The sequence below is a fragment of the Myotis lucifugus genome, unplaced genomic scaffold (assembly GCF_000147115.1).
Source record: "Myotis lucifugus unplaced genomic scaffold, Myoluc2.0 scaffold_6, whole genome shotgun sequence".
In the NCBI taxonomy this organism is placed as follows: domain Eukaryota; kingdom Metazoa; phylum Chordata; class Mammalia; order Chiroptera; family Vespertilionidae; genus Myotis; species Myotis lucifugus.
In genome coordinates, this window is record NW_005871054.1 from 13,055,209 (window position 1) to 13,074,874 (window position 19,666).

The following is a 19,666-nucleotide window of genomic DNA, read 5'->3' on the forward strand; positions in this document are numbered from 1 at the left end:
AGGCAGCCACTGCCACGAGGCAGTAACAGCTCAGAAAGGATCGCGCACGTTTCTGGATTCCATAAGCCTTTTCCCCCCGAGACCTCTGTGGGGGCAGGAGCGCCTGGCGCAGTTCATGCCATCACCGGGTGGGAAGCACAGAATTTGTTTGAATCTGCCATGATTAAAAGCATTAAGATGGAAACTTGGAGGAAAAGGTTCGAGAAAAGGGAAACACAATCGTACTGGTTTCTCTGCGTGTTACAACAAACACAGGGCAGCCACAAATGCTCTGGGACCTCGATCGGAACACGCTCAGCAGTTACACATTCTTAGTTGGACTGAAGTCATTCTGGGAATGATTCACCCTGATGCCTATAGACGAACTTCCTGGCTGTGGGGCATAGATAATTAGGGAAATGAAAATGTGTGCTCTTTCATACGGGGCATGCAGAGGCTATACAGGTAGTCAGTGGTATTTTATCTTTAGGAAAGTTTTCTTTTTTTAAAGAAATCTTGCTATTCTTATTATTCCTTAGAAAAAGAAATAGAGATGAGCACACAAACAGGCAAGGTCTCCAGGAAAAAGACCTGGTCCGGGTGAGTTCCTGGGTCCTATTACTTTTAGCTGCCAGCTTCACTTGAGCATCTTCCTGATCTTTTCTGGTCCGCCCTGCCAACCCCCCCCCCCCCGCCTTCCCTCAAACTAGGAGAGACTACATGCCCCTCTCCTGGCTTGCAAGGATGGAGAGAATAGGGGCTGAACCCAAGGGAAGCAGGAGCATTCTAGAAACGGCACCTCCTACCCGGTTGTTGCCTAGCACCCAGATGTCTAGCGTCAGCAGCCAACCCCAGGTCTCCGCTTTTGGACATGGTCTAATCCGCCAGGAAGGATTTCTAGAACTGACCTTATTAAGGAAAAGAAATGTCATATGTAACTGGACTTAAAAAACCCAGGAAGCTCTAACACTCTATCAAGTTCTTTAGACTTTTTCTTTCCTCCATAATCCTTGGCCAAGTTCAAAGGTGAGCCCTTTCCCAGAGACTCATTAGGAATAATGTTTATTTCATACATTTGGAGGCTGCAAAGTTTGATTCCATCTTGCTTATTTTTTTAGGTGGGGGGGAACCTTTTTTGTGAAAGCAAAGGAGGGGGAAGGGGGAATGAGACAAGAATAAAATTTGAGAGAGAAGAAAGGTACTTAGAACAGGGCCTAGAAAGCAGACTCCAGTCCTGCCCGTTTTTCATCCCTGATTTTCTCTGAAGGGTTAGAACGGCACGTCGCTGTGCCTCTCACCCCTCTGAACCTGCATGACCCCATCTGGCCTCCCTGCCTCTGTGGGTGCTTACGTGACGGTGTGCTCTGATGGCAGATATGATATGTGCTTGCGCCTGCACAGAGGGCGCTACGTAAATAAAACGCACTGACAGGTGTGACCAGGGTTTCTGGGCTCTTCACTGTGAAGAAGCAGCAGACAGCTCTGTGAGGGTTTGGAGTCTGCTCATCTGGAGTCAGGATGCCACCGCTGACTCGGGGGACGAGTGGGCATTCTCAGTCACTGGTTCAGGCCAGGGATTTCATGCTTGTGCCTCATCTGTCATTTCCATCTCATTTCTTTCCCCCGGAATAAGGCCCCAGACCTATCTGGTGACTGGTTAGTGAGGAGTAGTGGGAAGGGCGTGGCCCACCTGGCCTCTCCTCACCCTTCAAGGCCCACTCAAGCCTCGCTCATCCCTTGCACGGTGCCCTCAGTTGCTAGGCTGGGGTGACCTCACTGTCTGCACCACTCGGAACAAGCAACAGTCTTGCCAAGCATTGTGAAGTCTCCTGTCCCCGGTGTAGACCAGGGTCACTAGTGGCTCAATCTGTATATCGACCTTGAGGAACTACGGGATAGTCAGGTGGCAGGAAAAATTTGAGGCTGTTGCCAAGTTTCCTCAAAACCTAAATTCAAACCCTGCTGGGAAGAGAGGTCCTGCAATCCCTACGGTGGGGAAACCGTAGGGAGCAGGAGAATTCATCTTGATAAGGAGGGCTCAGAGGGCTCAGGAGGCAGGAGGCAACAACACTGAACTCTAACAAAGCTGTGGCTGGCGCTGGCTGGTGTGGCTCAGTTGGTTGGAGTGTTAGCCCGTACACCAAAAGGTCGTGGGTTTGATTCCTGGTCAGGGCACATATCCAAGTTGAGGTGCGATCCCAGTCAGAGCATGTGTGGGAGGCAACCAATTGATGTCTGTCTGTCTGTCTGTCTGTCTCTCTCTCTCTTAAAAAAAAAAAAAGAAAGAAAAGCTGTGGCTGGAGGGCTCTACAGGGCACCTCTGTGTGCTGCCCCTTGTGGGGGTGGAGGGGGGGTGGGCTGAGAACATCACCAGAATGCTCAGGGCAGTTCAAAGCTGAAGTGCGCAGAGCACTGGGTTTTTCCACCAGTCATTCAACAGGTGAATTGTTTTGTGCCTGTGTTGTGCCTGACACTATGTTCTACTGGGATAATCATCCAGGAATCCATGAAAAAAAACAAAAAACAAAAAAACAGTGTAAGCCTCTGTCTAGTTTTAGACAATACTACTGCTTTGGGCAAGGAGTTTTATAGCTCTTGTCCCATCTAAATTCTAAAAAGATAACTGGCATTTCCCACAATTTAACTTAAATATGAATGCAATGTTCCAAGCTTCAGAATTCTGGGATTTGGTAAACAAGTCTGAGCTCCTGTCTGTGGTCTTTGTGGTTTTATATGTTGGATGTATGGTTGCTATCAAATCTCCCGATGATGCTGGTCCACTGTAAACTCTGTTCCTAGTCTCTTACCACCACACCACCAAGTTTTAACTTCTAATATTCTTTAATTCCCTAATAGTCTCCTGAAGAGTAATGGCCTCTCCTTACTTAGATTAAAGCTTCTTGAGGGCTGGGACTATGTATTCTCCTTTCTGGTCTTGGAGCTGAGACCAACTTTATGAACCGTAAGACACACCCTCTGACATGGATACTATAATGGCCCCCATTTTGCAGTTGAGGAAGCAGAGAGGTACAGAGTGTTTAAGTAACTTATCCAAGATGCCTCAGCTAATAAGCAACTGAAGCAGGGCTTGAGCCCAGGCTATCTGGCTCCAAGGCCTACCATCTTACTACTCTATCCCATTTCTCCTCTTCAGAACCCCCTAGAGCAGTGGTTCTCAACCTAAAATCAGGATTTTAAAACGATTCCCAGGTGATTCTAATGTGCAGCCAAGGTTGAGAACCACTGCGGGCCTAGAGCCACTTCCCCCACTTCCCTATCATGGCATTTACCATCTCCTGCCTTGACTGTGATCACCTGCATGCTTGTCCTCCCTCACCCACTCCCCACTAGACTGTAGTTCTAATGGCAGGAATAAAGACATCTGATTTTCCTTTAATTCCCGGGGTCTCCAGCCAAGTGCCTCCCCTAGAATGGGTGTTTGTTGGATAAAACTCTAGGAAGACACAAATAAAGTATGCTAGGCTAGGTAAGGCAACCAATTTCTCCCTCCTAAATTGCTGTGCAGAACTTTTAACACGGGCATTCCTTGGAGACATTGTGGGTTCCGTTCCAAACCACCACAATAAGGCAAGTATCACAATAAAGCGAGGTGTCATCTTTTGCTGGTGGAGGGCCTTGCCTTCAGTTTGTAAAAACGCAACATCTGTGGAGTGCAATAAAGCGAAACGCAATGTAACAAGGTTTGCCTGTACTTGTTTTCCTGGGCTGGGGGGGAGGGGGGTGGCGCGGGGATTGGAATCTACTAGGAACACAAATGCCTTTGCCAAGGCCTCTCTACCCTGGCCAAACATTGCCCAACTCTTGCACAACCATGAAGTCACAGGGGAGTTTCATCCCACAGGCAGGTGATCCAGCCACTCTCTCCTGCAGCCTATGGATGCTTTTATGTCCTTATTCTTTCACTCTGTACAGAAGACTCCATCCTGGCCCCCATACTTAAACCACTCCAAAAAATCTCATTTCCCTTGATATTAGGGAGCGGGCACTGGAATTTGAGTGAAAAGCAGATTCACCATTCCCCCAGCTTCTCACAGGAGCCCAAGTAGATCCCCTGCTGGTGGGAGAGTCAGCAATGACTACGGATTCCACACGGGAGAGGGAACTGGGCTCTCTCTCCCGAGGGGCAGCTGGAGCCGGGCGGGAACGGCCCCAGTGCCAGACTCATTTCCATTTCGCATTGAATGTCACCCTTTTCTCAAATATTCAAAATAGCATCCATGCTATTCCAAGGCTGCTCTTAAGAAGACTAACTGGGCCCCATAATTACAGTTTCTTTGCAGGAAGTAATCGCTACAGCTCAGCTATTTTCTCTCTTCAGGTTTTACAGGGGGTGGAGGTGAGGGGCTTTCACTAACTTTGTAGATAGCTGTTTTCCGTTTCTTCTACATTTTGTGTCCTATTTTTAAAAACAAAAAGCCCTAATGTGGATTCTGGAAAAAACATCATCGTAATTGAATTTTGACGTTTTCACCCCACGCAGCAGCTATGGGTAAACGCACATAAAACTTCCTGGAAGTGAAGGTGCACATCTCGATGGAGTTTTTCTGTAGCAGGAACAGAGAAAACATTGATGGAACTCTTCCTCCAACACCTGCTTGACACCACAGCCCGCAGGCCCGATTCCTCATTGAGCAATAGAAGGGCTGACCATCTCCCGCATAATGACCCCCTATCGATCTGATTCACCTTGAACCTCAGCTGAACCACCAGGAGGTCACCATCAGAGTGAATCAGGCCATCCTCCCCTTGCTTACAGGACATTCTTACCCTGAGACTATTAGGGCTTTGACCACAGGGGAGCCCACCCTTTAATGTCTGTCCTAGTCCCCCAGCCCCCCAGAAACACCCACATCAGCAGTATCTTGTTTTTATGCTCTGTTTTGCATGCTCCTCTCCCATCTCCAATGGACGGGGCAAAGCAGCCGCCCCCCCCCCCTCCCGGCACCCCCCCACCACTAAAACTATCTAAAAGAATTTCAAAGGACATTAATATTCAAATACAATACAACAATGATTTCTTAGGACTATTTATCATCTAAGACTCTGACCTAGAGCACCCAGAACCACTGCCCACTGGAAAGCAATGGGTCACCCAGATCCAAGGGAGCCGCCTTCTCGGTGCCTTCAGGTAGAACTATGCTCCTCCCTGGGGTCATCCTTAGGGGATTTCTCTGCTCCACCTGGCAAGGCCCAGCCCACCTTGAGAATAAACTGGATAGTTTTTCTTCTCTTTCCATGTGAAACGAGCTACAGAGCATATACCTAAATAGTAAACAGCCTCTCTGTCCATGGGGAACTTCCCAATCCAACCCTTGGCTCAAGTCTGCACCCACGCGAGGGAGGAAGAAGGACGGCTCGTGCAGGCTGCGCGGGAGTGGCTCCAGGCGAGCCGTTCTCAGTGCAGAACAAGAACATTAACCGGTTTTGGCTTTCCCTCCCCGACACTGAACAAAACAGGCTCCAAAAGGAGGACTCTGCCTCTCCTATAAAGCCTTTTATAAGGTGCCGCTAGTTCCCCACTTACGTAGCTGCTTTTAATACATGGCTTTAAAACTTAATGCGGAAAAACCCTGGCACCCCGGAGTGGCTCAAAGACCCACTTTTCATTCTCACCAACCCCAGGATTGCCCACCACGGGGCATCACCACAGCCAATGTGGGCAGCAGAGGGGATGTGCTTCCTTTTCTTGGGCTCCCAACATCATGCTATTCCCAAACCAAGAGGGATTTGTCCAAGTATGTGTACGATTCAGCCGGGACAGGGGACATCATGAAGGAATTCTTTTTTTTCTCTAGAGGCCCTATATTCAAGTTTTTAACCACTAAGTAATCTGTACTGATTGATCCATTTCCTTTGACCTGCATCACTATGGTCAATGGTTTTCAATAGCCAACTGAGTCACCGTTGTATGTCTGCATGAGACTGACTTTCAACCTCATCAATGGCGTCATCGAAAGCCCATGCTGTATTTTGGAAAGATTTCTTGTCTCAGGATATATTATTAGATGAAGTTTCCTTCCTCCTTTTGCTGATTGGACTACCCAGGAGGTCCCATTTAACAAAATAAAAGATAGCATGACTATAAGTGTGCCGTATAGAAACACAGGCACTAAGAATGTACAGAGAAATTAAATTTTCTATAGAAAGGGGGTCTCCAAGGTTAGGATAGTCAAGTACCACAGTTTTTTCTCTCAAAACAACCAACAAGGCAAAACCAAGGAAGGCTCTTCAAGGTCAGAAATGAATGCTCCCTGTAACTACATCCTGGTTTGGCCAGTCAGCCTTAGACCTATCCGTTCTCAGGGTTACTTCCCCCTGCAACATACACCTTCCCTATCCTTGCTCTTTTCAATGCTGGCACATGACCTCAGTTCCAATCTTTCCCTCAAGCCCATTAGGTGCCCAATTCAGATCTAAAAGGCAAAGTCACTCAACACTTAAAAAAGTGCATACACACAAATACCAACAGACACGGACTCACTCTCATACCAGACATACAGGGTAGATGTATACACGTAAGCACATCTTACATGGATGCTAATGATCATTACATTGTTTCTTTCCCCCAATGTTTTAAAAGAAGATCTGAACTTTCAGGTAATAAATATTTATTGAGAATCTACTACTCATAGGCCTTGCTAAGGATGGTGGGCACTTGAGACATATATAAACATAATTCAGCCTGCCCTTGCTTTTAAGCTGCTTACAAACAGCAAATGATACTCGATAGCTCCCTGTACACACAACTGAAACAGACTAAATATTTGTTGTTGGTGATGACGTGGGCCATTCGTTGTGACAGCTGACAGAAACACGCAAAAGACGGTGGGTTATTTCAGAAAAATGGTACAATGACACATGACACAATGCTCCTTTTAATCACTCATGTATATAGTTTAGAAGACCCTTGACCTGTGTAAAATTCTGCTCCCATTAACTCCCTTCGGAAAAGGGTCTGAGAGACATAACAATGGCAATGCTTGATATAATTCGTGGTTTTTAGAGGGGGGAAAAATTATTCCTTTGATCTGTCCATTTGACTAATTTTCTACTAGTCTCTCACTTTATGAGACTGCAAAGAAGAGATAAATCTATGAACGCCTTTGAAACTCAGAAGTGCTACATAAATGCAAGGTGTCATCTCTGTTCATTCTTATTCCTCCTGTCCATTTGTTAAAAGACCTCATCAAGTGAACATAGTTGTCTCTGGCACCTACTTTATGTCTATTTTTGTTAACAAGTATTGAGCACTATTTTCTATCCATCACTGAGCTTAGAGCCAAATAATGGCTCATCACTTTTGAATAAAATATGGCAGATATAACAAATTATGGCAACTTAAAAAAAAAACTCTCCTTATTAATGTCATCTAAACTTCTTAAGGGTCAGGGCTCCTGGCCGAGGATCCTGTCTTGCCTGGGTGCTGAAGGAAGGCTCAGTTGATGAGCCAAGAGCTCCCCACGCACTTTGGGACAGTGATGCTTCCTGCAGCTCCAATCCACCAACCACTTCCCCATGGAAACAGCAGCGGCTTTGGAGTGAGGACCTCCAGCTTCCAATCTGGGCCTTAGCACTCTACCTATATGGCTCGAGGCAAGTCATTTCACCTTTTGACAACTCAGATCCTCCTATAAGTGGGAATAATGTCTATTTCACAGGATTGATGTAAAGCAGTGGTTCTCAGAGCGTGGTCCCCAGACCAGCAGTGTCAGCATCACCTGGGAACTTGGTAGAAAGGCAAATTCTCCAGCTCCCCCCCACCCCCGCCCCACCCCCGACCTTCTGAATGAGAAACTCCAGGGAGGAGGCCCAGCGCTCTGACTGTTAAGAAGTCCTCCGCGTGTTTCTGATGTTTGCTGATGTTGGGAACTCTAGCTGTAAAGCAGTCACATAGGAAAGTACAAGTCCTGCAGCACTTCTTTTAAAGAGGGATGTCATGTTTTCATCTGCTACACAGTGACTAGCAAAGTGCTCAATTAGTTCTAAGTTCTTTCCTTTGCTTGTCAAAATACAAGCATCCAGCACAAGAACCGAGCGGGTGGGGGAGAGGGGTGTGTGTGTATATTGTTTCAGGGGGCACAATTAGGTAGTGGAGTAGTTTAAAGACTAAGAAAACACTAGGCAAGATGTCTGGGGGATTTCCTCCCCAGGGAGAGGAAAGAGGATGGGCTCAGGCTTCTGTAGCCAACGACGACAATGCTTATTCTGAGGGAAGAGGGACACTTACGCCCAGACATCACGCTAAAGCAGAAAGGATTATACGGGGCAGACCCGGCCCACAGCAGGCTTCCTTCAATCTCATCCAAAGAGTTGCTGTTACTTCAGCCTCTATTTTAAAATAGCTTCACTTGCTCCACAGCACAAACTTTGAAAACTGGTCGACTGGGGTGCCTATACGGTATATAATAATCACAGGGTGCTTCCCTCCCTTCCCCTTCCACTCTCAATAAACATCACTGCATGGATAGTGTCATTTCCCACACAGGTATTGACAACAGGGCAGTGATTTCCATTCCTACACAGGCCATAGAGGCAACACATTTATAAAGGCAAATAAACTGCTCATCACTAGGGATATGCAAGTTAGAACCACAATGAAATATCACTTCACATCCACTTGGATGGCTTTAAAAGAAAAAACAGAAAAGAATACGTGTTGGCGAGGATGTGGGGAAATTGAAAACCTTGTGTGTTGCTGGCAGAAATGTAAAACCATATAGCTGCTGTGGAAGACATCACGGTGGTTCCTCAATAAAATTAAACATAGAATTACCATGTGATCCAGCACTTCCACTTCTAGGTCTATACCCCAAACAATCAAAACCAGAGACTAGAACAGATATTTGAATACCCATGCTCCTAGCAGCATTATTCACAATAGCCAAAGGAAGAAACAACCCAAGTGTCCGTTTACAGGATAGATAATCAGAATGTGGTATATCCATGCAATAGACTATTACTCAGCCTTAAAAAGGAATGAAATTCTGCTCTGGCTGGTGTGGCTCAGTGGGAGAGCACGAGCCTGTGCACCCAAGGGTCATGGGTTAGATTCCTGGTCAAGGCTGCATACCTAGGTTGCAGGTTCAATCCCAGCCCTGGTTGGGGAGCATGTGGGAGGCAATCAATCAGTGTGTCTTTCTCACATCAATGTTTCTCTCTTTCTCCCTCCCTCTCTCCCTACCACTCTCTGTAAAAAACAATGGGAAACGTGAGGATTAACAAAAACAACAATAAACAAACATAAAAAGGAATTAAATTCTGGCAATGCTAAATGAATAAAACTTGGAAACATTAGACTAAGTGAAATCAGCCAGACACAGAAGGTCAAATGTTATATGATTCCACTTTATGAGGTACCTGGAGTAGTTAAATTCATAGAGAAAGTAGAACGGTGGCTACTAGGGAGTTGTGGTTTAATGGATATAGACATTTCAGTTTGGGAAGATGAAAATGTTCTAGAGATGGATGGTGGTGATAGTTGCACAACAATGTGAATGCACTGAATGCCACTGAACTGTACACTTAACATGGTTAAAATTAGGTGAATTTTACATTATATATATTTTACCACAATAATAAAAAAAAATAACCACCTTCACCCCACCACCGCCACTGAAGGAAAAACACCATAATGGAAACCTAAACTCTCACGCCTTAAATAAAAAGGATTCCCTAACCTCTCCATGCTTGAAATCTAAAATGATAATGGCAGCTACACCCTTTCAAGACAAACAGTATTCCCCATCGCTTTGGCTTGCCATGCTCCAAGCACATCTGATGTGAACAAGAGACACTTTGGCTGTGGTTTTCCACTGTGTGCACTCGGTGACTTCAAAATCCCCATCCTTCTTCCCATTAATGAAGGTTTGCTTCGACCTTTCCATTAGCCCACAAACTACTATTAAAAAAGCCATTTATCAGATTAACACTGAGGACTGCAAAAGTCATCTGCCAGCAGCGTGCGCTTTTCCACGTAGGGGTTGCCATGCCAACCGCTGCTGCACGTTCACTGTACAGAAGTATCAGTTTCAACCAAGTCCTGCTTCATAATTCTGAGGACCAATTCAGTCCTGTTGTCCCTCCCCACTTCCCAAATGTGCACACGTGGCAAAGACCCCCTCCCCCGCAACATCAGGTAATGACCAAGAAGAGGAGCAATTGCAGAACCAACTTGCTAAAGGCCAACATGCCTACAAGGTTGTAAAGCAGGCAAAGGTAATATTATTTCCTCTCCCTAACTCTTATCCTCTCCTAACCCCTCAGGAGTACAGTCAAGAATTTCATGTAATAACAGTCTGGCCAATAATTCTAGGAAAAGGAGTCCTGAGCGAATAAATTGAAGGAGCAACTATCATTGTGTAAATTGTCATAATAAATTATTTCCCTGGAGATAAAACAAATGGGGGAAAATACTTAGATTCTATTGATGCTAAATTCTATTGCAAGTTTTTGTTTTAAATGATGCCTGAGAACTTTAAAATAAATGTGTTTAAACTGACTAGCATTATCATGATTTTGGTTTAGAAGAAGAGTCTGAAACAGGGCTAGGAAACAAAAGTAAACCCAACAAGCAATTTCCAACAAGCCCCAGCCTCATATTAAAACTCCTGATTAAATAAATTAAAAAACAACAACAAACCAACTTGAAAATGATTCAAAGAAAACAGGCAAATGCTATAGACACCTGGCTCCCAGGTGAACATGAGTCATCTTTATGTTGAACTTTACTGTAAATTTAGAGCAAATTTCCAACCATGATCAGCAGAGAGATAAAGCTCATCACAACCCTTAAAAATATATAGTGCAGTGAAGGCCTGGGAAGGGGGCTGGAACGGGATAGAGGGCGTCAATGGGGAAAAAGGGGGGCATCTATAATACTTTCAATAATAAAGATAAATTAATAATATATATCTTTATTTATAATATATATCTTCCGAGGATGGGAAAGAAACATTGCATTGATAGCATCTATTTCAACTAAAAAGATTTTTTTAGAGCTTGTAACTGTAACAAATATGAATGATACTAAATATGCATTAACTTTTTCAGTATAGTGAATACACTACTGTGCAAAGGAGAAAGGGACCCTATTAAAAGGTATGGATTATGTCACAAAATTTCAGGAGGACAATCACCAATTAAAATTTCAAATGGAGCTTTAAAATCTTAGGCACAGCAAGGCCATTGGAGGAAAACTTGTTCTCCCAGCTAGTGGCTTCTTGCTCAAAGCAGACACATGGGCTACACTGGGAGACCCAGCCCAGCCCTGACAGCCTCATGGCCGCAGCCTGTTCTCTGTAATCACGTGAATTATTCTAAGCCTAGAGAAAGGCCTACATGAGCACAAAACCTTTTAATTTGTAGTTATTTCTGGGACACTAGAGCTAACAAACATATTGGTCCGGCATATGGAAGAGATGCTGTTTTCAAGCTTGAGAATACTCTTTAGGCTGGTTAGAGCTTGTTTTCTGAGACGGGACATGTCAATGAACAGGGGCTGTATTATGATACTTCCATGCATAGAATTTAATACAGCTATATTACATCTATGTACCTTGATAGTAAGAGATAATCCTATCTAATAAAGAGGGAATATGCTAATTGACCCTCACACTGTCGCAAAGATGGTGGTGCCCACAGCCAATAAGGAGGGAATATGCTATTTGACTGCCCTGCCCTCAAAGATGGTCAGCAGGGAAGGGCAGTTGTGGGCAACCAGGCCAGCAGGGGAGGGCAGTTGTGGGCGACCAGGCCAGCAGGGGAGGGCAGTTAGGGGCGACCAGGCCAGCAGGGGAGGGCAGTTGGGGCGACCGGGCCGGCAGGGGAGCGGTTAGGTGTCGATCAGGCTGGCAGGAGAGTGGTTAGGGGGTGATCAGGCTGGCAGGCAGAAGCAGTTAGGGGCAATCAGGCAGGCAGGCAGGCAGGCGAGTGGTTGGGAGCCAGCAGTCGGACATCCCCCAAGGGGTCCCAGATTGGAGAGGGTGCAGGTTGGGCTGAGGGACATCCCCCCAGTGCATGAATTTTGTGCACTGGGCCTCTAGTTCTGATATATGGCCGTATAGAAAATGCATTTTCACAACAGCATATAATACTAGAGGCCCGGTGCATGAATTCGTGCATGGGTGGGGTTCCTTGGGTGGCCTGCAGAAATCAGGCCCCAGCTTGCATCCCCAGACTCACAGCCCCGCAACCCTGCCTGGCACCACACTGTGACCTGGTGCCGCCCACTCACCTGCTCCACCATCCTGCCTGTGGGGCGATCGATTAGGGCTGGTCCCCAGCCCAGCTCCCTCAGCGCCTGGAAGCCGGGCAGCGCCCCCTCCTCCTCCCCCCCCCGCCCCCCGGCACTGCAGCTGGTTGCTATCTATGGGGTGATTGGCTGGGTGATCGGACCCCTGCTTGCACCCACCTTGGCCTGGCACTGCCCGCTCACTTGCTCCACCATCCCGCTGCCCCAGTCCTACTCTTGTTGGGGCCCATCAGTGCCAACAGTGCCTCCACTGCTGCCCACTGCCAGCGCCGCATTGCCCGCCATGTTCCGCACCACCCCCTGGTGGTCAGCACACGTCATAGCGAGTGGTCAAACAATTTGCATATTAGCCTTTTATTATATAAGATTCTGTAATTACATATCCATATTTATTATATAGAAGAAGTATGTTTATCAAAGTGTTAACAGGGGTGGCCTCTAGGTCAGCCGTGGGCATACTACGGCCCGCGGGCCGGATCCGGCCCGTTTGAAATGAATAAAACTAAAAAAAAAAAAAAGACCGTACCCTTTTATGTAATGATGTTTACTTTGAATTTATATTAGTTCACACAAACACTCCATCCATGCTTTTGTTCCGGCCCTCCGGTCCAGTTTAAGAACCCATTGTGGCCCTCGAGTCAAAAAGTTTGCCCACCCCTGCTCTAGGTGGTGAAATTTTGGTGATTTTTATCTGGATGCCTTCCTGTACTGTGACTTTTCACAGAGAACATGTATATTTTTTTATAATCAGAAGAAAACAACTTAGCTACTTGAAAAAACAATTTTACAGGAAAGATAACTTATGAGGACTGGTGTGTGTGTGTGTATACTTGCACAGTCTCCCTAACTACCCTTATGCTAAAATCTTCTGCCAAGTAATTTGGGGAGCCCTGTTCTCCTGCCATCCACAGGGCCCAGTGCACCCCTGGGTGACGTTCCCACAGCCCTGTCCTCCCTCCACATCCTGCTCCCCGTTCAGCAGCGTCACTGAGCTGCCCCCACACTGGGGGCAGGCATTCAAGAAGCAAGGAAATATTATGCAAGAGCACAGGAAGTCAGAGGAGACAGGATTCTGGGCAGGCCTGGCAAAGAGTCTGTGTGAACTCCAGTGAACAGGCGGACTTTGCTCAGCAGGGCCGAAGCCAGCAGAAAGCCTTCCCAGGGCGGCAGGGGAGAGCCGTCCACCTCAGGTCTCTGGCTAGTGGGAAGCCATCCAGAACTTGATGTACCTGATGAAAGGCAGATAAACCCAAGTCCCAATATTTCCACTTTTTTGGCACAATTTCAAGGTGACTCCCGAACAGTCATGCACTGTGACTCACCTCTGTCCCACAGAGCTCTCCCCCGCCTCCCCAATACAGCATAGCTCCATTCAGTAATTTTCAAGCCTGTTCCTCTCAAGGCCACCGGCTTTCTGACTCGGTTCTTTCTCCCTCCCCCTCCCTTCTGCCTCAGATTAAAAGACACAATCCTTTGGGTATGTGACAAGATCGTGTTAATCATCTCACATTAGTATCAACGCTGAGCACTCGAGGTATGTGTAGGTGTGTGTGTGTGTGTGTGTGTGTGTGTGTGTGTATGCAAATCACAGCAGTAATAACCCCTGCTTTTTAAGCAGTTTATCAAGCCCAAACCAATTGGCAAGGCAGCGATTAAAGCAGCCATCTGACAGATGGGAAGCCGAGGCTGAGAATGAGTCCATGACAGGCTGCAGCGTGGTGTCGTGTTGGAGGTGGGAACCAGGGCTCCTAGTGAAGGTACTCTCACTCCCCCCAGTAGCCAGCCTCCTTCTTTCCTGGCATTAGGGGACCAGATGCTGTCCCTCCTGATAACACAGCTGTTCTGTTTTGTAGAAACCACTGGGCAGTGCCCATTCTGTCACACCTCAACCCACTTCCTTCTAACGGGTGCTCCAGCTGCTGTTGTGGAAGTGGATCCAGACCCTTCTCTCACTCGGTAGTGATTTCCAAGTCTCTGCCCCACTCAACCGTAACAGAACCTCCTCTTGTAGAAGGGGAGTCACAGGGGAGTTGGAGAGGCTTCCTCCAAACCCTCACTGATCACCTTTAACCTGCCATCTTCCTTCCCTAAGGAAGCACCTGGAAACAGGTGTCAGAACCAGGCTCCGCTAAGACTTTACTTCACGATGGAACTGGAACCCTAGAAGGATGTTTGAGTTTATCTTGTCTGCTTCCCACCTACTGGCCCATTTTAATGATGGAGAAACTGAAGCCCAGAAGTCACCTGGCTGGTTAGCACTCCTCTTTCCTTTCCATCAGGCCATAGGAATTCCACTAGACACATCAAGACATTTCTCAAGCAGAAAGGACCTAGGTCTGGGTGGTAGGGTAGACGGTACCAGGCAGAAGTGGGGCTGTGGTCCTAGGACCCGCCCCCCCCCACTCCCTTTTGCCCCTGTTAGGAGCAGGCAGTGGTGTTTTAACAGGAAGAATCAGCCACATAGGGAATGACACCCACCCAGTCACTACCCCTGGCCTGACAATTGCTAATTGTGGTAAGGACCGACAGTGGCATTCTCCTGGGACTCTTGCTGTGTATTTCCAGACGCCACAAACACACAATGGCTCCTACTCCTCCGGCGTAAACACATTGCCAAATACGACAGTAACATCGCCATGACAGAAAAAGAAGGTGCCTAGAGAGACGGCACCAGCCAGTGGAAAGAGGCTGGGGCCAGGGATCTCTTAACATGGGCTGTACCACTCTCTGGTTTGGGGATCCCATGTTTGTGCCTCAGTTGTTTCATCTGTGTGATGAGAATGACAAGTGCTTTAATCTACATCCTGAGCTTTGGTAAAAACAAACACTGAACAAATGTAAGAAATGATAATACAGAGTTGAAGACAAAGACCTACAACCCTGGGTTGATATTTCACTTAACCTTTACTTAAGGAGCATCTTATATGTGCTCAGCGCTGCCCCAGACACAAAACATTTGGTGTTGAGCAACTCAGCACAGTCCCTGACCTCAAGGAGCTTACAAACTAGAGGGAAGTCGCAGACAAATAAATTACAGCATTTGGGGTGTGTTATTAAGAAGAAGAAGAAAATAGTATAGAGATGGAGGTTAACGGAGGGAGGTCTAGAAAGGCTTTCCTGAGAAGATTATATTTAAACTGAGACCTAAGGCCCAAGTCAGCTGGCCTGATGCAGGGTAGGGCTGAGGGAAGGGCAAGATCAAGGACGAGGTATCAGGGGTGCTAAAGATGATGGATCTGAGGCTAGAGTTGACCTGCCAAGTCTCAGATCACTATGTGGCCGAGCCAGACCCTTCACAACCAAAGCCTCATTCCACTCCCAGTAACTCCCGCAGGCCCAGGTGTCTTCTAGGCATGCATGCCCCTCATCTCTAGACCCACCAATAAGCTGTCTGACCTTTTAAAGACCTTGGGTCAGGCGTGTAGGGAGCCCACAATGATGTCTTGCATATAAGATGAAAGCAGCAAGTGGAACCTGGCAGATATATTGTGGATACAGCCTTTCAGTCTACAGATTTGGGGGTGCTAAGTCTAAGGGCAAGTTCTCATTCATACAGGATGGCAGCTGGTGTGGACCCTCTATCTTCACAGGTGAGGGAGAACGGCCAGGCATGGAAGGGGCACATCCGAGGTCAGACTAGTTTTCAGGAGTCCTGGAGGGCTCCTCAGTCTCTTGGTGTTGTTAGGTTTCCTTGAATCTCAGAGTGTGGCAGAAATATAGCTCATACCCTGAAATCACTATTGGAAAGAACCCACAATCCTGAAAAGCCCAGCCAGGGGGGCGGGACTAGGGGGATTGGGACTTAAAGGCCTGGGAACAAGCATCTCCTTTTAGATTCTCCTAAGATCCCAATTGCAGACAAACCACTCCAACAGGTAATGATGTGCCAAATGATTATATTGCTTGCTTATTAATAATGATGCCTTAATGGTCTGCACTTTAAACTTTTCAAAGGTCTTTCTAGTAAGATAATGGTTGCAAAAAGATTTTAAAAGTGTAATATACTTTTTAAATGCATGGTTTTATTGAAACTCTAGCTCATTTCTACCTCATAATAGTCCTCTTAGAAAGCAGTTAGTGTGTCTAACCCCCAATTAGGAATGGGGAAGATGCAGAGAGGTTAAATGACCTGTTCTAGGTTACACAAGAGTTCCATATTTCTTAGCCTTTGTTTTACCAACCAGATTCCTAGATCCTCTTGAGAGCTCCTCTGAACCTCACGTGCAGGCAGGCTTTGCCAGGGACTCAAAAGAAGGTGTCCCGGGAGCATTTATAATCTGTTTGGTAAAACAAAAGCTAAGAAATATGGAACTCTTGTGGTCAGCCCCTGACACTAATTTTGGAGGAATTCAAGTGGGTGAAAGTTTGTCTTTTTCCAAAATAAACATGTACTCTGCCTTGGCCCGGAAGATCTAACTCAAGGAGAGTTAAGCTGTCATCATTACCCTCATAACATTTGGATCCATTGAAGGAGCTACGGGTAGCCCAGAATCATAGGGCTATGTTGATCTGAATATGGAAAATGTTTCTAATGTGCTCAAATGAATAGCTCAGAAAAGAAGGAATCAACATTCACAGTCATCTCAGACTCCCAAGGCCCGATGCCAGCCGGCAGCTGTGCCCAGGTCCCATCACCTCTCTGATCCAGGTAGGAAAAACAGTTTGCTAGGAGTTCAGAAGAAACAAAGTTGAAATTTTCAAAAGGAACCTTTATTTTGGAAAATAAGAGAAAAGAAAAACAAAACATGGTAAGTTTATGGGTTTTTATACCCTAACAGTATAGTCACAGATCAGCTTGGTTAGGACATTGTCCTTTGCCTTCCTGAGGTCTGTCTGCAGCTGTAGGAAGGTAGATGCTAGACTCAAATGTCTAACTTTGGTTAGATTCAAGTGAACACTAGTTTCTAATCTATGGGTTTCTTAGGATGACCCTGAAGCAGCTCCCGGGGGAATGACCAAGGCCCCAGACAGCCCTATGTCTGGGCTTGGCTGCCCCCTGAAGTTCGGAGGAGGAGGGCTCCTTCTACCTGGCTCCAGAGGTCCCTCCTGGATTCAGATCCAATGTTCAGCATCCTGCACAGAGTAGGTATTTAAATGGTTACAAGTCTGCCACTGAATAAAGGAGTTCTGCCTGGGCTGGGCAGCAGCTTCCCGGTTCTACATTCATTTACTGATTATGGAGGGGATAGAAAAGGAATGAGATGAGACATGAAGTTGTCATGATGAGATTAAATTCCAAGTCAAGCATTCCGGAGCTGCAGCCTCCCTCAAAGTACCACTGGACAGGGTATACTCAAGTGACTTGCTTGGCCTTTGCTGGTGTGGGATCTTCTCCAGTGATTTGGGATCTCTGGCCAAGGCCCTGCTCGCAAGTGTCCAGCCATGACCTTAAGAGCTTCTAAATACCTCTAGGGGAAAGGTTAGACCTATTGGGAGAGGAAAAAGCCCCAGCTGCCCTACCCAGGTGACTCCAGAAATATGGCCCCTTTTTCTTTCTCTTCTGGCAGCATCCGGCCAAGAACATCAGAGCTCAGGCTTTAGGGAACGGTGTGACACATCGCAGGAAAGGAGAAGGTCAGGGAACAGCTCGGCTGCAGTGCTCCCCACAGGGCATGGAACAGACAGTTATTGGTAAAGATGACAATAGGGGTGGTCTGTTTTGAATTGGCCTCCTCCCTACAAAAAGGGGACTGTAGAAGAGATTGTCCTATCTCTCTGCAGTGATCAGATTCAAAAACCTGGAATCTGGAGTGAGAAAGGGAATGAGATTTCTCCCTTTGGTTCCACTAATTCCTAAGAGAGGCATGCACTGCTCCCGTGGCCCCAAGGCTGCCCAAAGATTTCATCACAACATGACTCAGAGAGGACTGTCCCTAAACTTCCCAGCACCAGCCCAGGCCTGGTCCTCCTCTCCCATCCATTAACAGAGCTCCAAATTAGACTCTGGAAGGAGCAGCTCAACAGTTCTCGCCTGCACACCCTGTGTATTCCTGCCTCCTCACTTGACTCAAGCCGTTCACCCCAACCGGAATGCCCCAAACCCATGTGCCTAACAGAATTCCACCTAATCTTCAAGACCTAGATCTTAATGCTCCTCCATTACACCTCCCTCTAATCTATGCTGATCTATACAGAAGATCTATTTACCCTTATTCACTCTCTCTTAATTACTGCCAATCGTCTTCCGTTTGCTTAATGTTTTATCTGAGATAGTTTTGACTAACAAGATAGCAACATCTTAAAGATGGGCTTAGGGCCTCTGTTAACAAAACCATCTTGCAATGTTTTAAGAAAAGAATCTTATGAACTTCTTGACTCTCCAACTAGACTATAAGCCTCCTGAGGGCAGCAAGGTCCATCTAATGACTCTTTATAACCTCACTGCATGGCACCTGAATTTGGTAGGTAATCTACAAATGTTTACACACAGTGATGATGCCAATAAAAGTTGCAAAAGCATCAGACAAATAATAAAATACAGACTGAAGACCATATAAATAAAGGGGTGACCAGTGTGCTGCTAATCAGGGTGGGCTCCCCTGGGAAGAGGACTTCTTGCAGAGAGCTGGGACTCTCTGTGCACACTTTCCTGCCTGGCTTTTTTAACTTTTGAGAAGAAGCTGGAGTGCTTTGTTGGGCTGTTCCTTGCCTTGGTGTACTGGGCATTCTTGAAGTGAAGCATTGGCATAATACTAGCCTGATGTTTGCCTTTGATGTAAAATCATTTATCCAGACCTGCCTGTGGTCCCCCTGATTTTTTCTTTTCCTTTTTCTTTCTTTTTAAAGCAAAATGAGTAAAGAACTCAAATCTACACGAATGAAAACAGCAGAGCCCAAGAGCCAGGATTTCCAAAAGCCCAAGGGACAACAACAAAACAATTCTATACATTTTTAAAATTAGAATTTTAGGGATTCAAAATATGCAAGATATTACAGGACACATCAGGAAATTAGACATCCTTGCCCTTGGGCAACATGCGATCTTGGTTGGACAGACAAGAACACATAAAATGTTATTAGATAACAAGGAAACATAATCAGGCAGTCTCTTTGGCAAACATAACCAAGTGTTAGAAACAAGTGGAGGGGGAGGTGCCACCGTGGGAATTACTACAGAAGGGTTTGTAGGAACTGGGGGACGTGGGCTCACACTAGGAAAGTGGGAGATATTTGAGTAGAAATCGAGGAAAGGAGCCTCCAGGACGGAGGGACTAGGGTGAGAGAACAGAGGTGGAAACGAGTCCTGTGAGACAGGGCGGACAGGCCTTGAGGCAGAGAAAGGAGGTCTGCATATTTGGAGCTCAGGAGGCACGTTGGATGATGGTGAATGGGGTGAGAGAGCTGGAGGGGCGTGGTCCCTTACTGTCAGTGAGGTGGATTCCCAGTGTCTTATAGACTGCCCTTGGGAAGAAAATT

The 19,666-nt window shown here is 46.5% G+C and overlaps 1 protein-coding gene across 4 annotated transcripts in view; it reads right to left on the minus strand.

Annotated features, from left to right (window-relative positions):
• Positions 1-19,666, minus strand: part of EPAS1 (endothelial PAS domain protein 1) — a 76,348-nt gene that overhangs the window by 46,402 nt on the left and 10,280 nt on the right. For 2 of the 4 annotated variants that reach the window (XM_023747120.1, XM_023747111.1), the window contains exon 1: positions 3,526-3,551. The exons of the other annotated variants lie outside the window; for them this stretch is intronic. In XM_023747120.1, coding sequence (XP_023602888.1) covers positions 3,526-3,536 — 11 coding nt within the window. In that variant the 5' untranslated portion in view covers positions 3,537-3,551. Of the gene's footprint in view, positions 1-3,525; positions 3,552-19,666 lie in introns of those variants that run through there. 4 annotated transcript variants of the gene reach the window in all.